Genomic DNA, 17,634 nt, shown 5'->3' on the forward strand with positions numbered 1-17,634 from the left:
CGATTAGTTGTCCAGGGGACAAAAGTTCATTGAAATACTGATTTTATGGTACTTAAATGTATCAAACTTGCGTTTTTGTGGTCGTTATAACCAATGTCCATAATGGGCCCACTACTAAGCATGTTAATAGAACGGCATACAACGTCTCTTCAAACAAACTGTGCCACTGTTGTCCCTTGGACAACGGGACAAAATAACAAAACAAAAAAAGTTGATTCACCCATGTAATGCCCGCTATATGCAACATTTAATTACTTTTTATAACAAAAAATATATATTTAAAATTTTTTTTTTTTTGAAAATTAACTATGTCATGTAGTTTCCTAACGTACTTACCAATACTCCGAAGTTAACGGAATTCAATAAAAACACGGTGTATATCGTTGAGATAAAGAGATAAAAAAAAAAAATTAACAGTTTATTATTATAAAGTTAGTTACAAAGTTACATTTTTAGGGTCCAGTTTCCAAAGGGTCAAACGTGACCCTATTACTGAGACTCCGCTGTCCGTCCGTCCGTCTGTCACCAGGCTGTATCTCATGAATTGTGATAGTTAGCCAGTTGAAATTTCTACAGATTGTGTATTTCTGTTGCCGCTATAACAACAAATACTAAAAATAAATATTTAAGGGGGGCTCCCATACACCAAACATTTTTTTTTGCCGTTTTTATAAATAATGGTACGGAACCCTTCGTGCGCGAGTCCGACTCGCACTTGCCCGGTTTTTTTATATATATACTACAACGGTGGCATACAAGCATACGGCCCGCCTGATGGTAAGCAGTCACCGTAGCCTATGGTCGCCTGCAACACCAGAGATCTTTAAAAATCTGTACACTCCTTTTTTGAAAAACCTCCGTGTGTTTGTTTATGTGCAATAAATATTAAATAAATAAATATAATAACCTATCTAAGAAGATAAGCTAACAGCCTATATTAACAAACCTGTATCTGTATGTGCATCGTAATTTCAACTTTACTTTATCGATATCGGTTGACTGGTAGAGAATGCCTCATGGCATTAAGTTCGCCTTTTGTACATTAAGTTTTTCTTTTGTGCAATAAAGTTTAAATAAATAAATAAATTATACAAAATTACATATTATAAGTAATTCCCAAGTAAGTCCCGGGTTCAAATCCTGGTAAGGACATTTATTCGTGTGATGAGCACTGTTCCTGAGTCATGGGTGTTTTCTATGTCTTATATATCGTTGTCTAAGTACCCAAAACACAAGACTTTTGAGCTTACTGTAGGACTTAATCGATTTGTTTAATAATGTCCTATATTATTTATTTATTTATTCAAACTAATTCGCAGAGCCAACATCAGAATTCGCTTCCCGCGCAGAATCCAAGCTGAAATCTGTCGTCATGTCCATAAGAAGAGAACCTCAATCAACCCTTAGACTATCGGACCTCTGCCCAACACTACTGAAACCTCTGGACGAGGGGGTCGAGAGGTGGTTCGGCTTGAAGGGGGTTAACGTTCTCAAGTTTTATGATAAGGTGAGTTATGTCATAGAAAGAGTGCTCACTCCATACATCCGTTTTGGTACCAAAATGCTTATTATATAAGCAGTCGACATCTAGCATCGAGTAGCGGAACTCTCAGTACTGCTACTCGACAATAGATATCGCGGCAAACAAAAAGTCTAATGCTCAACGATTTTCCGCTAATATTATAACCAGAGTAACCGGAACTCTATTTTCAACTCCTACGCTTACTCTGGTTATAATATTAGCGGAAAATCGTTGAGCATTAGACTTTTTGTTTGCCGCGATATCTATTGTCGAGTAGCAGTACTGAGAGTTCCGCTACTCGATGCTAGATGTCGACTGCGAAAATAATAAGCATTTTGGTACCAAAATTGATGTATGGAGTGAGCACTCTATTACTTCTTATTTCTCTATGGTTATGTGTAGGTATATTAATCAAAGTCTGTATGGAGATAAGCCCAATGTTGGTACATACTAGTTATGTATTCTGTAGCATTGCTTTATGAGACTGCTAGCTTAACAGTCCAAACGCGATTTATTTATTTAGTATAAATTTTATTTTGACACTTGGAGAGACTTTACACCTCCAAATTTTATTACTATTAGTACTCTGACATTGGAGACCTTTTACATCTCCAGATTTAATGTATTTTAAACCATAGAGTCTATACATCTCTATTGTATTAATTGTTTATTTTAAGATTATTATAATGTAATGTTTACCCAGGTATTGGCTGTTGTATTTATAAATGTTGTTATGTATTTTCCATGTCACTATATGATGTTACTATAAATGTTGTATTGACTTGTAAAAGAGCCCTTGAGGCATACTTGCAGAATAAATGTTTAAATTTTGAATGTCTACGACAACAAGTGGCCACAACGCCGGACGCGTCTTACATACCTATGATAGCTGTTCGATTTGTAGCTGCCCCCCATCGGCTTATCCTTTGTCTATTGTTAACCAAAACGGCGCGTGCCACTACCTGTACCACATTACACAGATAAAACACAGATGACACGCGATTTTGGAATTATTCGAAAACAGTGTTGCTAACCCGCCATTTTTCAAATTTGCCGCCTTTTGCTACTGACAAGATTTGCTTGACCAAGTATATGTATAACATTGATTAATATTGTTGTTTTTAAACTAAGTAAGCGAGATTGGTAGAGGCTAGACTGCAGAGCCTAGAACACCGTAGAAAGGTAGCCTGTTTATCGGTATTCTACAGGATACATTTCGGGGAGTGTGTGATGGGATTACATAATCTTATCCCCCCATCTCCGACCTGCCACCGTGGGACTAGACGCGGACTTGCGTTTCACCCTTACGTCGTTACTTTACCACTGATTCGCACTAAACGCTACGCATCCAGCTTTATCATGCGAACGGCTAAGGAGTGGAATTCACTTCCTGCAAATCTATTCCCAGTCCACTATAACTTGGACCTTTTTAAATCGAGAGTGAATAGACATCTTTTAGGTAAGCATGTTCCATCCTAGACTAAATACATCGGCACTTTCCATCAGGTGAGATTGTGGTCAAATGCTTACCTTTTCGAAAAAAAAAAAAAAAAGTGTAGCAAAAGTTTCCTGTAAAATGAGCTTTAAAGATATTTCGGAGACGTCATCTCATATCCGCAAGTTCCGCCAGAGAGAAACGATGGACTAATGTCGGCTGTAATATGAACAGTGGACGTAACTTTTCCAGCAATTTTAGTGCAGCATTGCTCGTTAACAGCATCTGTATCCGCTACTCTAGCTCGAATAGTTAATTAGAGTGAATAACTGTAATACATCTGCGAAGAAATTCAAAGGTGTATGTGAAGTCCCCAATCCGCATTGGGTAACGTGGGGACTATAGCCCGAGCCCTCTCGCGCATGAGAGGAGGCCTGTGCCCAGCAGTGGGACGTGTATAGGCTGAATTATTATTATATTAACTGTAATATTAACCTTAATTGATCAACTCCCTAGGAATAAATTGAATAATATTCCTAATTTTTACTATGCTGCACCAAAATTGCTGGAAAAGTTACGATCACTGAATATGAGATTAGTGAATATATCATAGACAGTTTATAATATGCGTGTAGATAAAATAGTGTATGTAATTTTACATATTTAGGCATTAAAACACTCTCGTTGTTCTTTTAAGAAACTCACTTAGACAATCGGATCTCTGTATTTTTGGTGTGTCTTTTCCATTCTATATAAATAAATAAATATTATAGGACATTATTACACAAATTGACTAAGTCCCACAGTAAGCTCAATAAGGCTTGTGTTGAGGGTACTTAGACAACGATATATATAATATATAAATATTTATAAATACATAGAAAACACCCATGACTCAAGAACAAATATCCATGCTCATCATACGAATAATTGCCCTTACCAGGATTTGAACCCGGGACCATCAGCTTCGTAGGTAGGGTCACTACCCACTAGGCCAGACCGGTCGTATGTTTTTCATTCTATTTAGACAAGACTACAAGGTAGCAAACCTCTAATCGTATAATTATGTACGGGAATAGAAAACGCAGACTATACCTATATCAAAAAATAAATGATGCATTGAACGTAAGATTCAATCACAGGTTAATTTACAATTCAGAATATTGAGCAATATATAAATTAGGGGAAAAAGTCAAAAGTTCATGGTATGTACGATGTCAATAGCCGGGTCCACACAGAGCGAGCATACGCGCGAGGCAATTTCCTCACGCACAAACCGGCCACAAACGTGCCTTTGCCGAGGCGACGCGCTCGGGCGAGGAAAACGCACGCGCCGCCTCGACTGAGGCACGCCTACACTGGCCGGTTTGTGCGTGAGGAAATTGCCTCGTGCGTACGTGCTCGCTCGCTCGCTCTGTGTGAATCCGGTAACCCCTAATTACATTTTGGACCCGGGTTTTTTTTTTTTATACTACGTCGGTGGCAAATAAGCATACGGCCCATACCCCATACCCTAACCCCGGGTCGGCAACGCGCATGTAACTCTGGAGTTGCAGGCGTACATAGGCTACGGATACTGCTTACCATCAGGCGGGCCGTATGCTTGTTTGCCACCGGCGTAGTATAAAAAAAAAAAATCTAAAAAAAAACGCAAAAAAAAAATGAAAAAAAAAATTATATAATTATTATAGGTTTGTTTTAACACTTGTAACATACGCAACTGCGAATAAATATATTTTACAGTACATATGGTGCTACTTTACCGCACTAGTGCGAAAATTAGCATATTACGTTACTATGTCGAACATTTAAAGGGCCATATGTACTGTAAAACGTACGATACATGTGCGAATAGGTAATTCGCAACTCGTGTCGAATTAAAACACTCCCTTCGGACGTGTTTTAATTTACCGCTACTCGTTTCGAATTTTCTATTTTTCGGACTTGTATCGTAAATCGTAATGTACTATTTTTTAATTACTCTCACAAAATTTTATATAGGTATTAGTAAACACAGTTTTTTGTATGTAAGTACAGGTCCAAGTGTTCACCGACTCGATCCGCCGCCCCGCCGTCCTGTCCGCGTGGCTGTCGAGTGGCCGCGCGCTCCGCGTCGTGCAGAAGACGGGCGAGCCGCTCGCGCGCGACGCGGCGGCGCAGCACGTCGCGCGCGTCGCGTCACGAGCCACCGGCTATACTGTGAGTCCGCCATCTTGTACAGTCAGCGTCAAATACTTCGTAGCAGTCAAAGTGGCCAAATAGTTCGGTACACCATACTAAATATATGGTGTACCGAACTATTTGGCTACTTTGACTGCTACGAAATATTTGACGCTGACTGTACACGGAAACCTAGAAAACTACTACTGAGATTTTTTTGTAATTTTTTTTTTATTTAATTTTGGGATACAAACAGGCAAAATAGTAGGTCCGCCATCTTGTACACGAAAACCTAGAAAACGGCTACTAAGTTTTTTTTAAATTTTTTTTTTTTTAATTTTGGGAAACAAACAGGCAAAATAGTAGGTAGTTATTTTATACATATTATTTATATTTAAGTTCTGATACATTTAGGTTTAGTGATTAATTAGTTTTATGTTAAGATATATTTTAATTTGTATTTCCATGAAATAAATAAACTCTTACGTATAAAATGTAAAATAAAACAGTACAATAAAATAATTAATTTGGATAATACACAGCCAAAACAGTTTCCACTTATGACTAATATTATTTATGATTGCTCAGCTACAACACCTATATATTCCATGCTATACAAGGTGCCCGTGAGCATTGCGAGACATTTTAACTAAGCATTCCTGGTAATATTTAGAAACTAAATGTCATATCTACACGCCTAGACTCAAAAAATCTTTTTAATTTAAGGTTAGTAGTTAAGCTAGAAAAATGCATGTTTTTTTGGTATGAAATAAACAGATTAATTTTTTTTTATATAAAGTTTTCTTGGTTAGGCCTAGTTTCAGAGATAATTAAATGTTTTACGAAATCATTCTTTTGCCATAAGTCGGTACAAAACACATTTTTGACTGCAGTATTGCCACTTTGAGGTCTAGTCTGGAAATGTATTCGAGAGGCTACCCCCAAATAAATAAAAAACTTTTTAGTTAATTTTAGCTTATGTGTTTATCAATAAAAATTACGTTTTATGTACAGGAGGGTTCAAAAAATGGGGGAAAAAAATATTTTTTTTTTTGTCGAATTTCACAAAAAGTTATATAATATTTTTTGCTTCTGTTGTCATCAGGAATGCACCGTTGAAATCTCGCAATGCACGGGCACCTTGTATATTACAGAATTTATTTTATTATTTATAACTATGCGTTTTGGCAGGTGACGTTGCTAGACGAAGAGAGCGCCCTCATCGAATATCTAGAAGGCCACGAACGACTGAGGACTATGATTGCCACCACTTGTAACTTAGATGGTACGTATGGTCTAAAATATACTCATAGCCACACAAAAGATAAGGACGTCTATTATTGTTACTATTTCGATTTACAGAATTGAACAAATTTTTTCAATAACTATTTTTTTTAAATATAAATTTCAGGCCAAAATGCCCATAGAATAATTTGAAATAGAAGTGTATCGTTAAAATAGAATAGAGGAGGTTAATAGAGGTGTGTAAGTAAGTAAATATTCTTTACAGTACATATGGGGCTACTTTATAGCACTAGTGCGAGAAGTAGCATATTATGTTACTGTGTCGAACATTTAAAGGGCCATATGTACTGTAAAACGTTGTACGATACATGTGCGAATAGGTAATTCGCAACTCGTGTCGATTTAAAACACTCCCTTCGGTCGTGTTTTAATTTATCGCCACTCGTTTCGAATTTCCTATTTTTCGCACTTGTATCGTAATGTACTATTATTGCACCAACAATTATACATTTTACATGTGTCTGTTTTTTTTTGTTTCTTTATTAAGTTTTCATTAGGCGATTAAATGCATTTTATTCATCAACTTAGTGCATTAGCGCCTTGATATGAACTTTATAATATGCTTTATCAGCATTAACATCTGAATCATCTGATATATTTTACTGTATGTTCTTTTTTCTATCGAAATTTGAGACCTCAATTATTCTGGGCACTTGAACTAAGTGTTTCCGAACCTAGGGTCTATTTTAATGGCTTCTATGTATTTTCATTTTCAATTGTGTTTTTGTTTTTTTTTCTCACTTTGTACGCATGTGTGTGTGCGTCAGTGTTAGCATTTTTTTTATATACTTTGTAATTCCTTGTGAGTTCCTGTAATTGGCTTTCTGTATTAATCTTGTTGTCCTATTGTAAGTTTAAAGCTGTTAGTTCTCCTGAACATAAATAAATAAATAAAGAATACTTTGTAAAATAACGGTACCGTTATTTTTCGGTAGCAAAATAAATTTATTGGGCTACCTAAATGGTTCGGATGAAACCGGTATGACGTCACACCATTATATATAGGTATCGTTATTTTTCGGTTATGCAGTCCCTGCTTTTAGTATGTCGTTTAAGGCACCTTTATTTACAATTACGCCTAAATTTCGATTATATACGAACTATTTCCCCCGCCACCGAACCCGAAACCGGCCTCCGCCACTGAAAGGCTTCGTTACTGTTCCTTTAGTATACCTATGATGGGACTCTGGTCGCATAACAACTTTTGTCATAATTTTAATTGTCATAACACTTTATGCATAAAATTGTAAGTTATAAAAATATTTAGTCAGAATTATTCCTGAGCATAACTGGGTTTTTGTCATAAATTAGTGTTGTCATAATTTTTATAGTCCTAAATTTAATTCGCATAAAATTTTAGGTTAGGTTCGTTACAAAAAATACATGACAACTGCTATGTATGTAATCAAATATTATGGCTAAAAATGTATGACACAATATAATATGACTTTTCATTTGTGTGCGCAATGATGATTATGACACAAGTTGTTATGCGTATGAAAGATATGACTTAAACTTTTATGCAACTGGACCCACCTATGACATATACTTCAGTTTATAATTTATACATAGTAGGGTGACTACTTCAAACGGGTTCAAACCCCGGCTCGTACCAATGAATTTTTCGGAACTTATGTACGAAATATCATTTGATATTTACCAGTCGCTTTTCGGTGAAGGAAAACATCGTGAGGAAACCGGACTAATCCCAACAAGGCCTAGTTTACCCTCTGGGTTGGAAGATCAGATGGCAGTCGCTTTCGTAAACAATAGTGCCTACGCCAAATCTCAGGATTAGTTGTCAGGCGGACCCCAGGCTCCCATGAGCCGTGGCAAAATGCCGGGGCAACGCGAGGAAGAAGTGTGACTACTTCAAAAAACACAAATCTAAATGTTATCGATAAAAATCATTTGTTTTGTTCTTTTTTTTAATACTACGTCGGTGGCAAACAAGCATACGGCCCGCCTGATGGTAACCAGTTTCCGTAGCCTATGTACGCCTGTAACTCCAGAGGTGTTACATGCGCGTTGCCGACCCTAACAACCCGCCCTCCCCTTGTTGAGCTCTGGCAACCCAAAAAGTTCCGAAGAAGTTGATTAGTTGTAACGTTGGATGGTCCCCCACAGTGCTGCACACGGTGAGCCGGCCGGCCGACGCGCTGCTGGTGCAGTCCCCACTAGCCAGCTTACACTCACACGAACAGCTCTGCGCGAAAATTCCCGCAAACGCTCTAAGGTAAATCACTTCATGGAGTTACACCTAGCTAAGTTAGCAGCAATTTTGATAGCCTGAAAACTTCTTTAGCGGCGCTGTGCACTTTTTGGGATGGGGAAAAAATGTTAAACTCGCGACAGGTCACGTGACCGACAGATTCGTCAGATTGAAAATTCGTAAGACGGACACGTGACCTGATCGAAAAACTCCATGATGGTTCTAGTAATGATGATGGTGTAAGTCGTTGAAATTATGGATGGAAGTTGATTTTTCTGAGAGATAAACTTTTTAATGTTAAATAATTGTAATAGGTCTGAAATGTTAAATTTTTGATGTAATATAAATTGTCATGTTTGTGTACGATAGCGCAATAAATGAATATTGTATTTTACGACATAAATGATAATACTTTTATACTGATAATTAAAGCAACTCGTGCAAAATGATTCCCTAACCATTCCAAAATATCAAAAATTCACAACGTTAATATTCAAGTTTTCACTTCTGCCGGCACTCCCGGAGTGCAACCCGTTGTTTTTTTTAACAGTTTTAAGAAAAAAAAAATAGTTTCAGTCGATATAACAAAACGCGTGCTTTTATTTTTTCCTGCTCTCAAACATATACTCAAACCAGCCATTAACTAGCAAGTTGCTTGAGCATCACTTTATACTACTACTACTTTACTACTACTTTCCTTTTTTATTCTATAGGAGTCAGAAGATTTAGTAATTTTTTAGTACTTTGGAGGACAATTTCTCCCAGTAGGTTGAGTTTGGGCAGCTAAAAAAAAATACGTGTCCGTTATTTTAGACTACTCTATAACATATATAAATATAAATCAAATCGGAACCGGACAGTTGGGTACCATTCCTTGTAAGTGCCAAGGGCCCTATTTCAAGTACAATGTTGTTTGTAGATCTGCTATGGAACAGAGCAGCTCCTGCGTGGAGGACTTCATTTGGAAGAAACGCAATTTTACTGAGTCGCTCGCTGACATGACTCTTCTCACCTGGCTGTTGGGTGAGTGTATTCAAGACTCTTAATAAGTAGGTTTATATGTTTTCACCTCAGCAGCTCGAACAAGCCTACTTTCGTCATTCCAGGGAGAGTGGAAAGTGCTACTTACCTCACTCCAGGGAGAGTGGAAAGTGCTACTTTTCTCACTCCAGGGAGAGTGGAAAGTGCGACTTTCCTCACTCCAGGGAGAGTAGAAAGTGCGACTTTCCTCACTCCAGGGAGAGTGGAAAGTGCTACTTACCTCACTCCAGGGAGAGTGGAAAGTGCTCTTTTCCTCACTCCAGGGAGAGTAGAAAGTGCTACTTACCTCACTCCAGGGAGAGTGGAAAGTGCGACTTTCGTCATTCCAGGGAGTGAGACAAAGTAGCTTTTTAATTTAGTGAAGGCCATGAATACAGGAATAAAAAGTTTACTTGATGTTGAATTGTTTTAACCTTTAATATGTTATAACAAATCAAATGTCCTACCTTCCTATGAAAATATTTTAATTTGTTTTTATTTCTTTATACCTTATGTTTTTGCACCGCCTACAACTTATCTGCTTTGCCTAAAGGTTGACTGGTATAGAATGCCTTACGGCATTGAGTTCGCCTATTGTACAGTGTGTTTTCTTATGTGCAATGAGGATTAAATAAAATAAAGCTGCTTTGCAATTTGTGATTTGAAAACACATCTGGAGGAGGAGAAAGGGTCAATGTTTTGGAACGATTTATCATAGGTACGTGCGATTCTAGTCAGGTTAGAATTTGGCCGTAATTGGTACGAGGCCAGGGAATATGGAATAGATAGTGTGAGGAGTACGGCGCGAAGGAGCGCGGAGCCCTAACTGTGATAGCAACCCAACGCAGTCTAAATGCCCGCTGAGAATATCGTGGAGGAACATCGTGTTATGAAATCTGCATCTATCCTCGTACGTTTCAGGGATTTTCCTCAAGCGATAATTTAGATACTTTTCATCACACTTGCTCGAAAAAGATCTTATTTCATGCAGGTGTGCTGAAGAACAAAGGCCTATTTTGTCCCCGCGGGAGTTATGGATTGTGAAAAAAATGCTCAACGATTTTCCGCTAATATTATAACCAGAGTAAGCGTAGGAGTTGAAAATGGAGTTCCGGTTACTCTAGTTATAATATTAGCGGAAAATCGTTGAGCATTAGACTTTTTGTTTGCCGCGATATCTATTGTCGAGTAGCAGTACTGAGAGTTCCGCTACTCGATGCTAGATGTCGACTGCGAAAATAATAAGCATTTTGGTACCAAAACTGATGTATGGAGTGAGCACTCTATTACTTCTTATTTATGATTTTACTAAAAAACTAAAAGCATTATTTTAACAATGCGAAAGATAGGTAGCTCGTTTTTAATATACGTATAACATATGTTGAAACAATTTCTACTCTAACATTGATAATTGAGCACGAAACAGCCACAAATAATTCCCTTTTCGTGGCCAACTCACTAGGTACCTAATCACAAAAATAATAATATCGAAGTTAACCCTACGAAAACCGATTACTGAAACAGTAATTAAATTCTTGTTTGATAATTAATGACCAAACAGTGAATACATTATTCACGTTTCGTAGCCAATTCACTACGAACACGGAAAAAAAACTTATTTTGTTGTTAACTACGAAACTCGGTTACGAAAAAAGCAAATAAATTCTTCTTTGATAATTAATTATCAAACAGCGAAAAATAATTCCACTTACGTAGCCAATTACGAGATCGTAATTATGGAAAAAACTAAAGGTAATTTTGCATATATTTAATTTTTAAATCCACTAACATTTATTGAACCATAACAGGTTGTTTACCATGACTAATCAAAGATGGAAAAAGATTTACCACAATTATGAATAAGGAGTGGGTAAACTTTAAAAACCCACAAAAATTTTATGCATTTCTGGTTAAAGACATTTATTTACTCAAAAGAAATTTACATTTCACTTAATAAGTAGGTAGTTTACAATATTAGACACAATAAATAGTTATGACGATTCGTGAGCGTACATAGTGTAGGTATATAGTTGCAGCAGGAGAAGCAATAAAATAAAACAAAGTTAACTAAGAACTTAAATTAAAAGTACCTATTGAGTGATAGTTAGTTAAGTATATTAACCCCATCAACTAACAGACAATAAAAATCACATTAACATGTTTTCCTATTTTTTTTATGTACTTAGATAGTATATATATTTTTTTTTTTCATACATTATGGTAGGTAGAACTATACAAAATATTAAAATGTTATTCGCAATGGCACTGGGCGACCGGCCGGTGACTATAAGCTCGCGATAAGACGACAAAACCTCCGTCTACACTAGCGCTCCTAGCGGCAAAATTAAAGGCGGTAGCCCTCTTGTAAATAAATAAATATTAAATAAAATAAATAAATATTATAGGACATTATTACACAAATTGACTAAGTCCCACAGTAAGCTCAATAAGGCTTATGTTGAGGGTACTTAGACAACGATATATATAATATATAAATATTTATAAATACTTAAATAGATAGAAAACACCCATGACTCAGGAACAAATATCCATGCTCATCACACAAATAAGTGCCCTTACCAGGATTTGAACCCGGGACCATCAGCTTCGTAGGCAGGATCACTACCAACTAGGCCAAACCGGTCGCCAAATATATATATAAATATTTAAATAGATAGAAAACACCCATGACTCAAGAACAAATATCCATGCTCATCACACGAATAAGTGCCCTTAACCAGGATTTGAACCCGGGACCATCAGCTTCGTAGGCAGGGTCACTACCAACTAGGCCAAACCGGTCGCCAAATATATATATAAATATTTAAATAGATAGAAAACACCCATGACTCAGGAACAAATATCCATGCTCATCACACGAATACATGCCCTTACCAGGATTTGAACCCGGGACCATCAGCTTCGTAGGCAGGGTCACTACCAACTAGGCAAAACCTGTCGTCAAAAATAAAAGACAAGTAATCTATATAACTGTCCTCGCGTGCAGGTGTGGGCGACCGGCACCTGCAGAACGTCATGTGTTCCCGCGCCGGCGCGCTGCGGGCGGTGGACTTCGGCGACGTGTGGCGCCGCGCCGAGCTGCCCGCCAGGCTCACGAGGAACTTGCTCGCAGTTGCGGATATTCCAGGTTTGTTTTACTTTTTTTTTTTTTACTAGATACGTGCCCAGGGGTGGCAGAATACCGGGCACAATACCTCGGTTCCCCGGGGTCTCTCCCAGAAGTCGTCGGCAACATCAAGGGTCTGCTAGGCTTCCTGGTAGAGTTGGGTTGGCAGGAGTAGTGCCGTCAACCCACCATCACGCAAAATAGGCGCGAATTGCGACGTCGAGTTGCGGAAACCCAGCCCGCGAATACGAATACGAATACGAACTAGGTACGTCGGTGGCAAACAAACACACGGCCTGCCTGATGGTAAGCAGTTTCCGTAGCCTATGTGGGCTTGTGCACAAATCGCGCGAGGTTTTTTCGGCTACTTCTTGCAACATGATGACCTATTAGATGGCGCCACTTTTTGATATTTAACAAATTTAACACATATCGGTGAAAGAATAAGGATCAAAGTCAAATGGCGTTCTACGAGTTTTAATAGTGTGTTGAAAGATGGTAGTAAATTTACTGTGGCTACAAAATCCACCTCTATTTCAAACATCTTGGCTCTAGGAGAGACCGGTCCTTTGTTGCTAACTAATTCCAGTTCTTCTGCTTAATTCCCTTTTTTGTAATTCCTTTATTATTGTGGTTTTATTTGTTGAAGCATACTAATATATATTTATACACAACTTGTCAGTAGAAAAAAGCGTAAAATCAAATTTTCTGTGGGAAGTCAATTTTTCACGCCTACGTTTTTTAAATTTGCCGCCTTTTTGAACTGATAAGGTCGTTGTACCAGAGTATAACCATAAACAAATATAAATAAAGAAATAGTGATAAATCCATACATCAATTTTCTTGCCAAATCGTGAGTTATTTCGTAGTCGACATCTAGCGTCACGTAGCGGAATTTATCAGTACTGTTACAATAGATGTTGACAATAGATGTCCTGACGAACCAAAACTCGAATGCTCCATAATTTTCAGCTAATATAATAAACCGGATTAACCGGAACTCTAGTTTCAACTCCTGCTTGTAATATTAGTAGTGAATTGTTTTGACAATACATTTCTCGTCAGTTGCGACACTTGTGACATCTGGTGTCAAGTAGCGGTACTAATAAATCCACTACTTGACGCTAGATGTCGACTACGAAATAACACGCGTTTTGGTAAGAAAAATGGAGTTACCACAAGTAATAATTGGTTGGTTGCAGTACTAGAAGCGCGCTTGCAATGTTCGCTGGCGGCCATGCGGGGCTCCGCGCTGCTGCTGGAGGCGGCCGTGCGCGTCGCTTTCCATTGGATGGAGCCCGAGATAGAGGATCAGGTAACAATCATTGTACACCTTAACTCGTAGCTTTTTAGGGTTCCGTAGCCAAATGGCAAAAAATGGAACCCTTATAGATTCGTCATGTCCGTCTGTCTGTCCGTTTATGTTACAGCCACTTTTTTCCGAAACTATAAGAGCTATACTGTTCAAACTTGGTAAGTAGATTTCTATGAACCGCATTAAGATTTTTATACAAAAATAGAAAAAAAAAAACAATAAATTTTGGGGTTTCCCATACTTGGAACTGAAACTCAAAAAATCTTTTTTCATAAAACCCATACGTGTGGGGTATCTATGGATAGGTCTTCAAAAATGATATTGAGGTTTCTAATATCATTTTTTTCTAAACTGAATAGTTTGCGCGAGAGACAGTTCCACAGTGAAAAAAATTGTGCCCCCCCCCCTGTAACTTCTAAAATAACAGAATGAAAAATCTAAAAAAAATATACGATATACATTACCATGCAAACTTACACCGAAAATTGGTTTGAACGAGATCTAGTAAGTTAATGGGCGAGTCTGACTTGCACTTGGCCGCTTTTTTACTTTTAAAATACTTACGTTTATAATTTTTTTTTAATGGATGTCTCACGTCATATTTATGTAATAGAACCCAGGCGGTAGCGGTCATATTTCCAGCTTTATATATTAAAGTTTAAAAATCTTACCGGAACCTACTTCACAAAGACGTAGAAGTTAAACCAAATTGTCTAAGTCTGGTTTGAGCGACAAAGAATATTATTATTCTATAAGTGGAAACTGTTATGGCTTGTGCTATATGGCTAAATATAAATTATTAATAATACAAATTGTACATTATTTTAGATGCAGCACGTTCGCGGCATCCTCCGCGGCGTGACGTCATCGTACGACGTGTGTCGTGACGTCACAAACCGCTCCCAACTCAGATATAAAGAGATGTATATACAGCTGCTGGACCGGACGCTTGGAGACTCGCGCAGGGAACGCTATAGTGTTGAGGAACAGGCGAGTTAGATGTTCTCTTCTTCTTCCTCGCGTTGTTTTGCCACGGCTCATGAGAGCCTGGGGTCCGCTTGGCAACTAATCCCGAGCATTGGCGTAGGCCCTAGTTTTTAAGAAAGCGACTGCCATCTGACCTTCCTACCCGGAGGGTAAACTAGGCCTTGTTGGGATTAGTCCGGTTTCCTCACGATGTTTTCCTTCACCGAAAAGCAAATATCAAATGATATTTCGTACATAAGTTCCGAAAAACTCATTGGTACGAGCCGGGGTTTGAACCCGCGACCTCCGGATTGCAACTCGCACGCTCTTACCGATAGGCCACCAGTGCTTTTTACTTTTTTATAAATAAATATATTTATAATAAAAAATATATATATAAATAAAAAAAGTATTATGAGTTAGATATTAAAATAAAAAAAATATTACTTTGCTTATCCGCGAAAAGATAACGTCTCACTCACGCTTGCACAGGAGGGGCAGTGATCAAGGTATAAATATGGCCGACCATCCTAGACAGCTCGGCTGAAGCCAAGGACCCCCGCCACCTCAAGCCAAGCAGCGCCCCACACCTCCCCACACTTTCTTAAAAATGAGATCGATAACTTGAAAAATGATAACGCCTGCGAAATTGTAATAGCAAGCAAAATATAAAATGAGTAAAACTTGGAGACCACAAATAAAATGGCTTATATTATAATTGAATATGAAGGTACAAAAATTTGGCTTTTATAAAATTTATCAATAACCAGGGGAACATAGCGTAATAAAATACACCCGCCATTCTGACTGTCAGGATGGCGAGTGTACTGTTTTTTGATGATAACTTTGTGTACCACGAGGTACAATTTTTTTTAACGAAGGTACTAAATAGTACAAATTAGATACAAAAATATGGTATGCTTTTCATTTATTTTTGTTTAGGTGCACCCGCCATTCTGACTTTCACATATTTGCGTATTTATTTTTACGATGGCAGGGTGGGAACATTTATTGCATGTAAAAATACGCAAGTAAGTATGACGGGTTAGCACTGATTGACTAGCACGTTATCTTTTCGCGAATAAGCAAAGTGATATTTTTTGTTTTAAGTAATTTGGATTTCCGCAAAGTAACGCCTGATTCTTTTATTTGAGTTAGATATGGCAGTGTACTTAATCGAAGGAACTTAATCGACCCTCCTATACGTTGCAGATATCCTGCTTGTTGCGGCACTGTACGTGTCCGGAGCTCCTGAGCGTTGTCCGCGCCGGCTGGGAGCCCTGGCTCTAGAGATGGGTACTGAGCAAATACTCAAGGGTAAATACTGAGTAAATACTCAGTATTAACTCACCTCTACCCATCCCTACCCGGCTCTAATCTTTACAAACTTGATAGCTTTAGCAGGCGTTCCAAACTCGGTGGTAAATTTGATTGTGAATCTCATATAACGTTCAGGCGTACAGAATTAAATAGTGAGGTTGACGAGACAGCGCCCTTGAATTTTTCGTCGAGACCAAAATTTAATTGACGACCGGTTTGGCCTAGTGGGTAGTGACCCTGCCTACGAACCTGATGGTCCCGGGTTCAAATCCTGGTAAGGGCATTTATTCGTGTGATGAGCATGGATATTTGTTCCTGAGTCATGGATGTTTTCTATGTATTTAAGTATTTATAAATATTTTTATATTATATATATCGTTGTCTTAGTACCCTCAACACAAGCCTTATTGAGCTTACTGTGGGACTTAGTCAATTTGTGTAATAATGTCCTATAATATTTATTTATTTATTATTAATTAGATTGTGCGAAAAATCGTCTCATCTGGACAGTACTTTATATTCTTACTTTATGGTTTATGAAATGCTTGTTGTGTAAGTTTAATATGAAGCTGATGTGATATCACGGAAATGTTTCCAATTAAAACTATTGTATATTGTTAACAAATAAACCCGAAATAGTTTTTGAAATATTAAATAAAAGGTTTTTACTGAACAAAAAATATTTTATTAAATCCATGTGAATTCTGAATCTTAAGCCAACATCAATACCTGTGGCCATAAACTTTGTTGTATTGACTTTTTGAGTTTTGTGGGGAGTTGGCGACGGTATTGGATATTTTTTAATTAACCAAATAGTAATCTATTTTTTTTTGTTAGCCTGCTATAGTGTCCCAGTGCTGGGCAAAGGCCTCCCCTCGTTTTCCCCACTCGACCCAGTCGTTGGCATTTTCCCACCATTTTGGGTAGAATGCGTCGCAAGTCATCCCGCCATCTCCTTTAAGTAATCTATTATATGATAAATACTTAATGTATCCATATTCATATTCATATTTGAATATTTATAATAATTCATATTACATGTCACTTTTCATTACACATTAAGATACTGAAATAAATTAACAATTACATTAAATTTACAGTTCAATTAAAATTAGCATAATAAATACAATGTTAAATAGAAATAATTATACCTACAGTTACATAAGGTAATTAGTTAATTAATAAAATCTGCAAAATTGTAGAAAGTGTGTGTGTGTGTGTGTGTGTGTGTGTGTGTGTGTGTGTGTGTGTG

At 37.6% G+C, this 17,634-nt stretch overlaps 1 protein-coding gene across 1 annotated transcript in view; it reads left to right on the forward strand.

Annotated features, from left to right (window-relative positions):
• LOC133531315 (uncharacterized) overlaps nt 1-17,062 on the forward strand; it is an 87,323-nt gene extending 70,261 nt beyond the window's left edge. Inside the window, exons 43-51 of the mRNA XM_061869450.1 lie at nt 1,320-1,507; nt 4,995-5,156; nt 6,309-6,402; nt 8,550-8,658; nt 9,554-9,657; nt 12,662-12,802; nt 13,984-14,096; nt 14,925-15,086; nt 16,275-17,062. Of these exons, the coding sequence (XP_061725434.1) occupies nt 1,320-1,507; nt 4,995-5,156; nt 6,309-6,402; nt 8,550-8,658; nt 9,554-9,657; nt 12,662-12,802; nt 13,984-14,096; nt 14,925-15,086; nt 16,275-16,352 (1,151 nt within the window). The 3' untranslated portion in view covers nt 16,353-17,062. The remainder of the gene's footprint in view (nt 1-1,319; nt 1,508-4,994; nt 5,157-6,308; nt 6,403-8,549; nt 8,659-9,553; nt 9,658-12,661; nt 12,803-13,983; nt 14,097-14,924; nt 15,087-16,274) is intronic.
• The last annotated feature ends 572 nt before the right edge of the window (nt 17,063-17,634 follow it).

The sequence above is a fragment of the Cydia pomonella genome, chromosome 25 (genome assembly GCF_033807575.1).
Source record: "Cydia pomonella isolate Wapato2018A chromosome 25, ilCydPomo1, whole genome shotgun sequence".
NCBI lineage: Eukaryota > Metazoa > Arthropoda > Insecta > Lepidoptera > Tortricidae > Cydia > Cydia pomonella.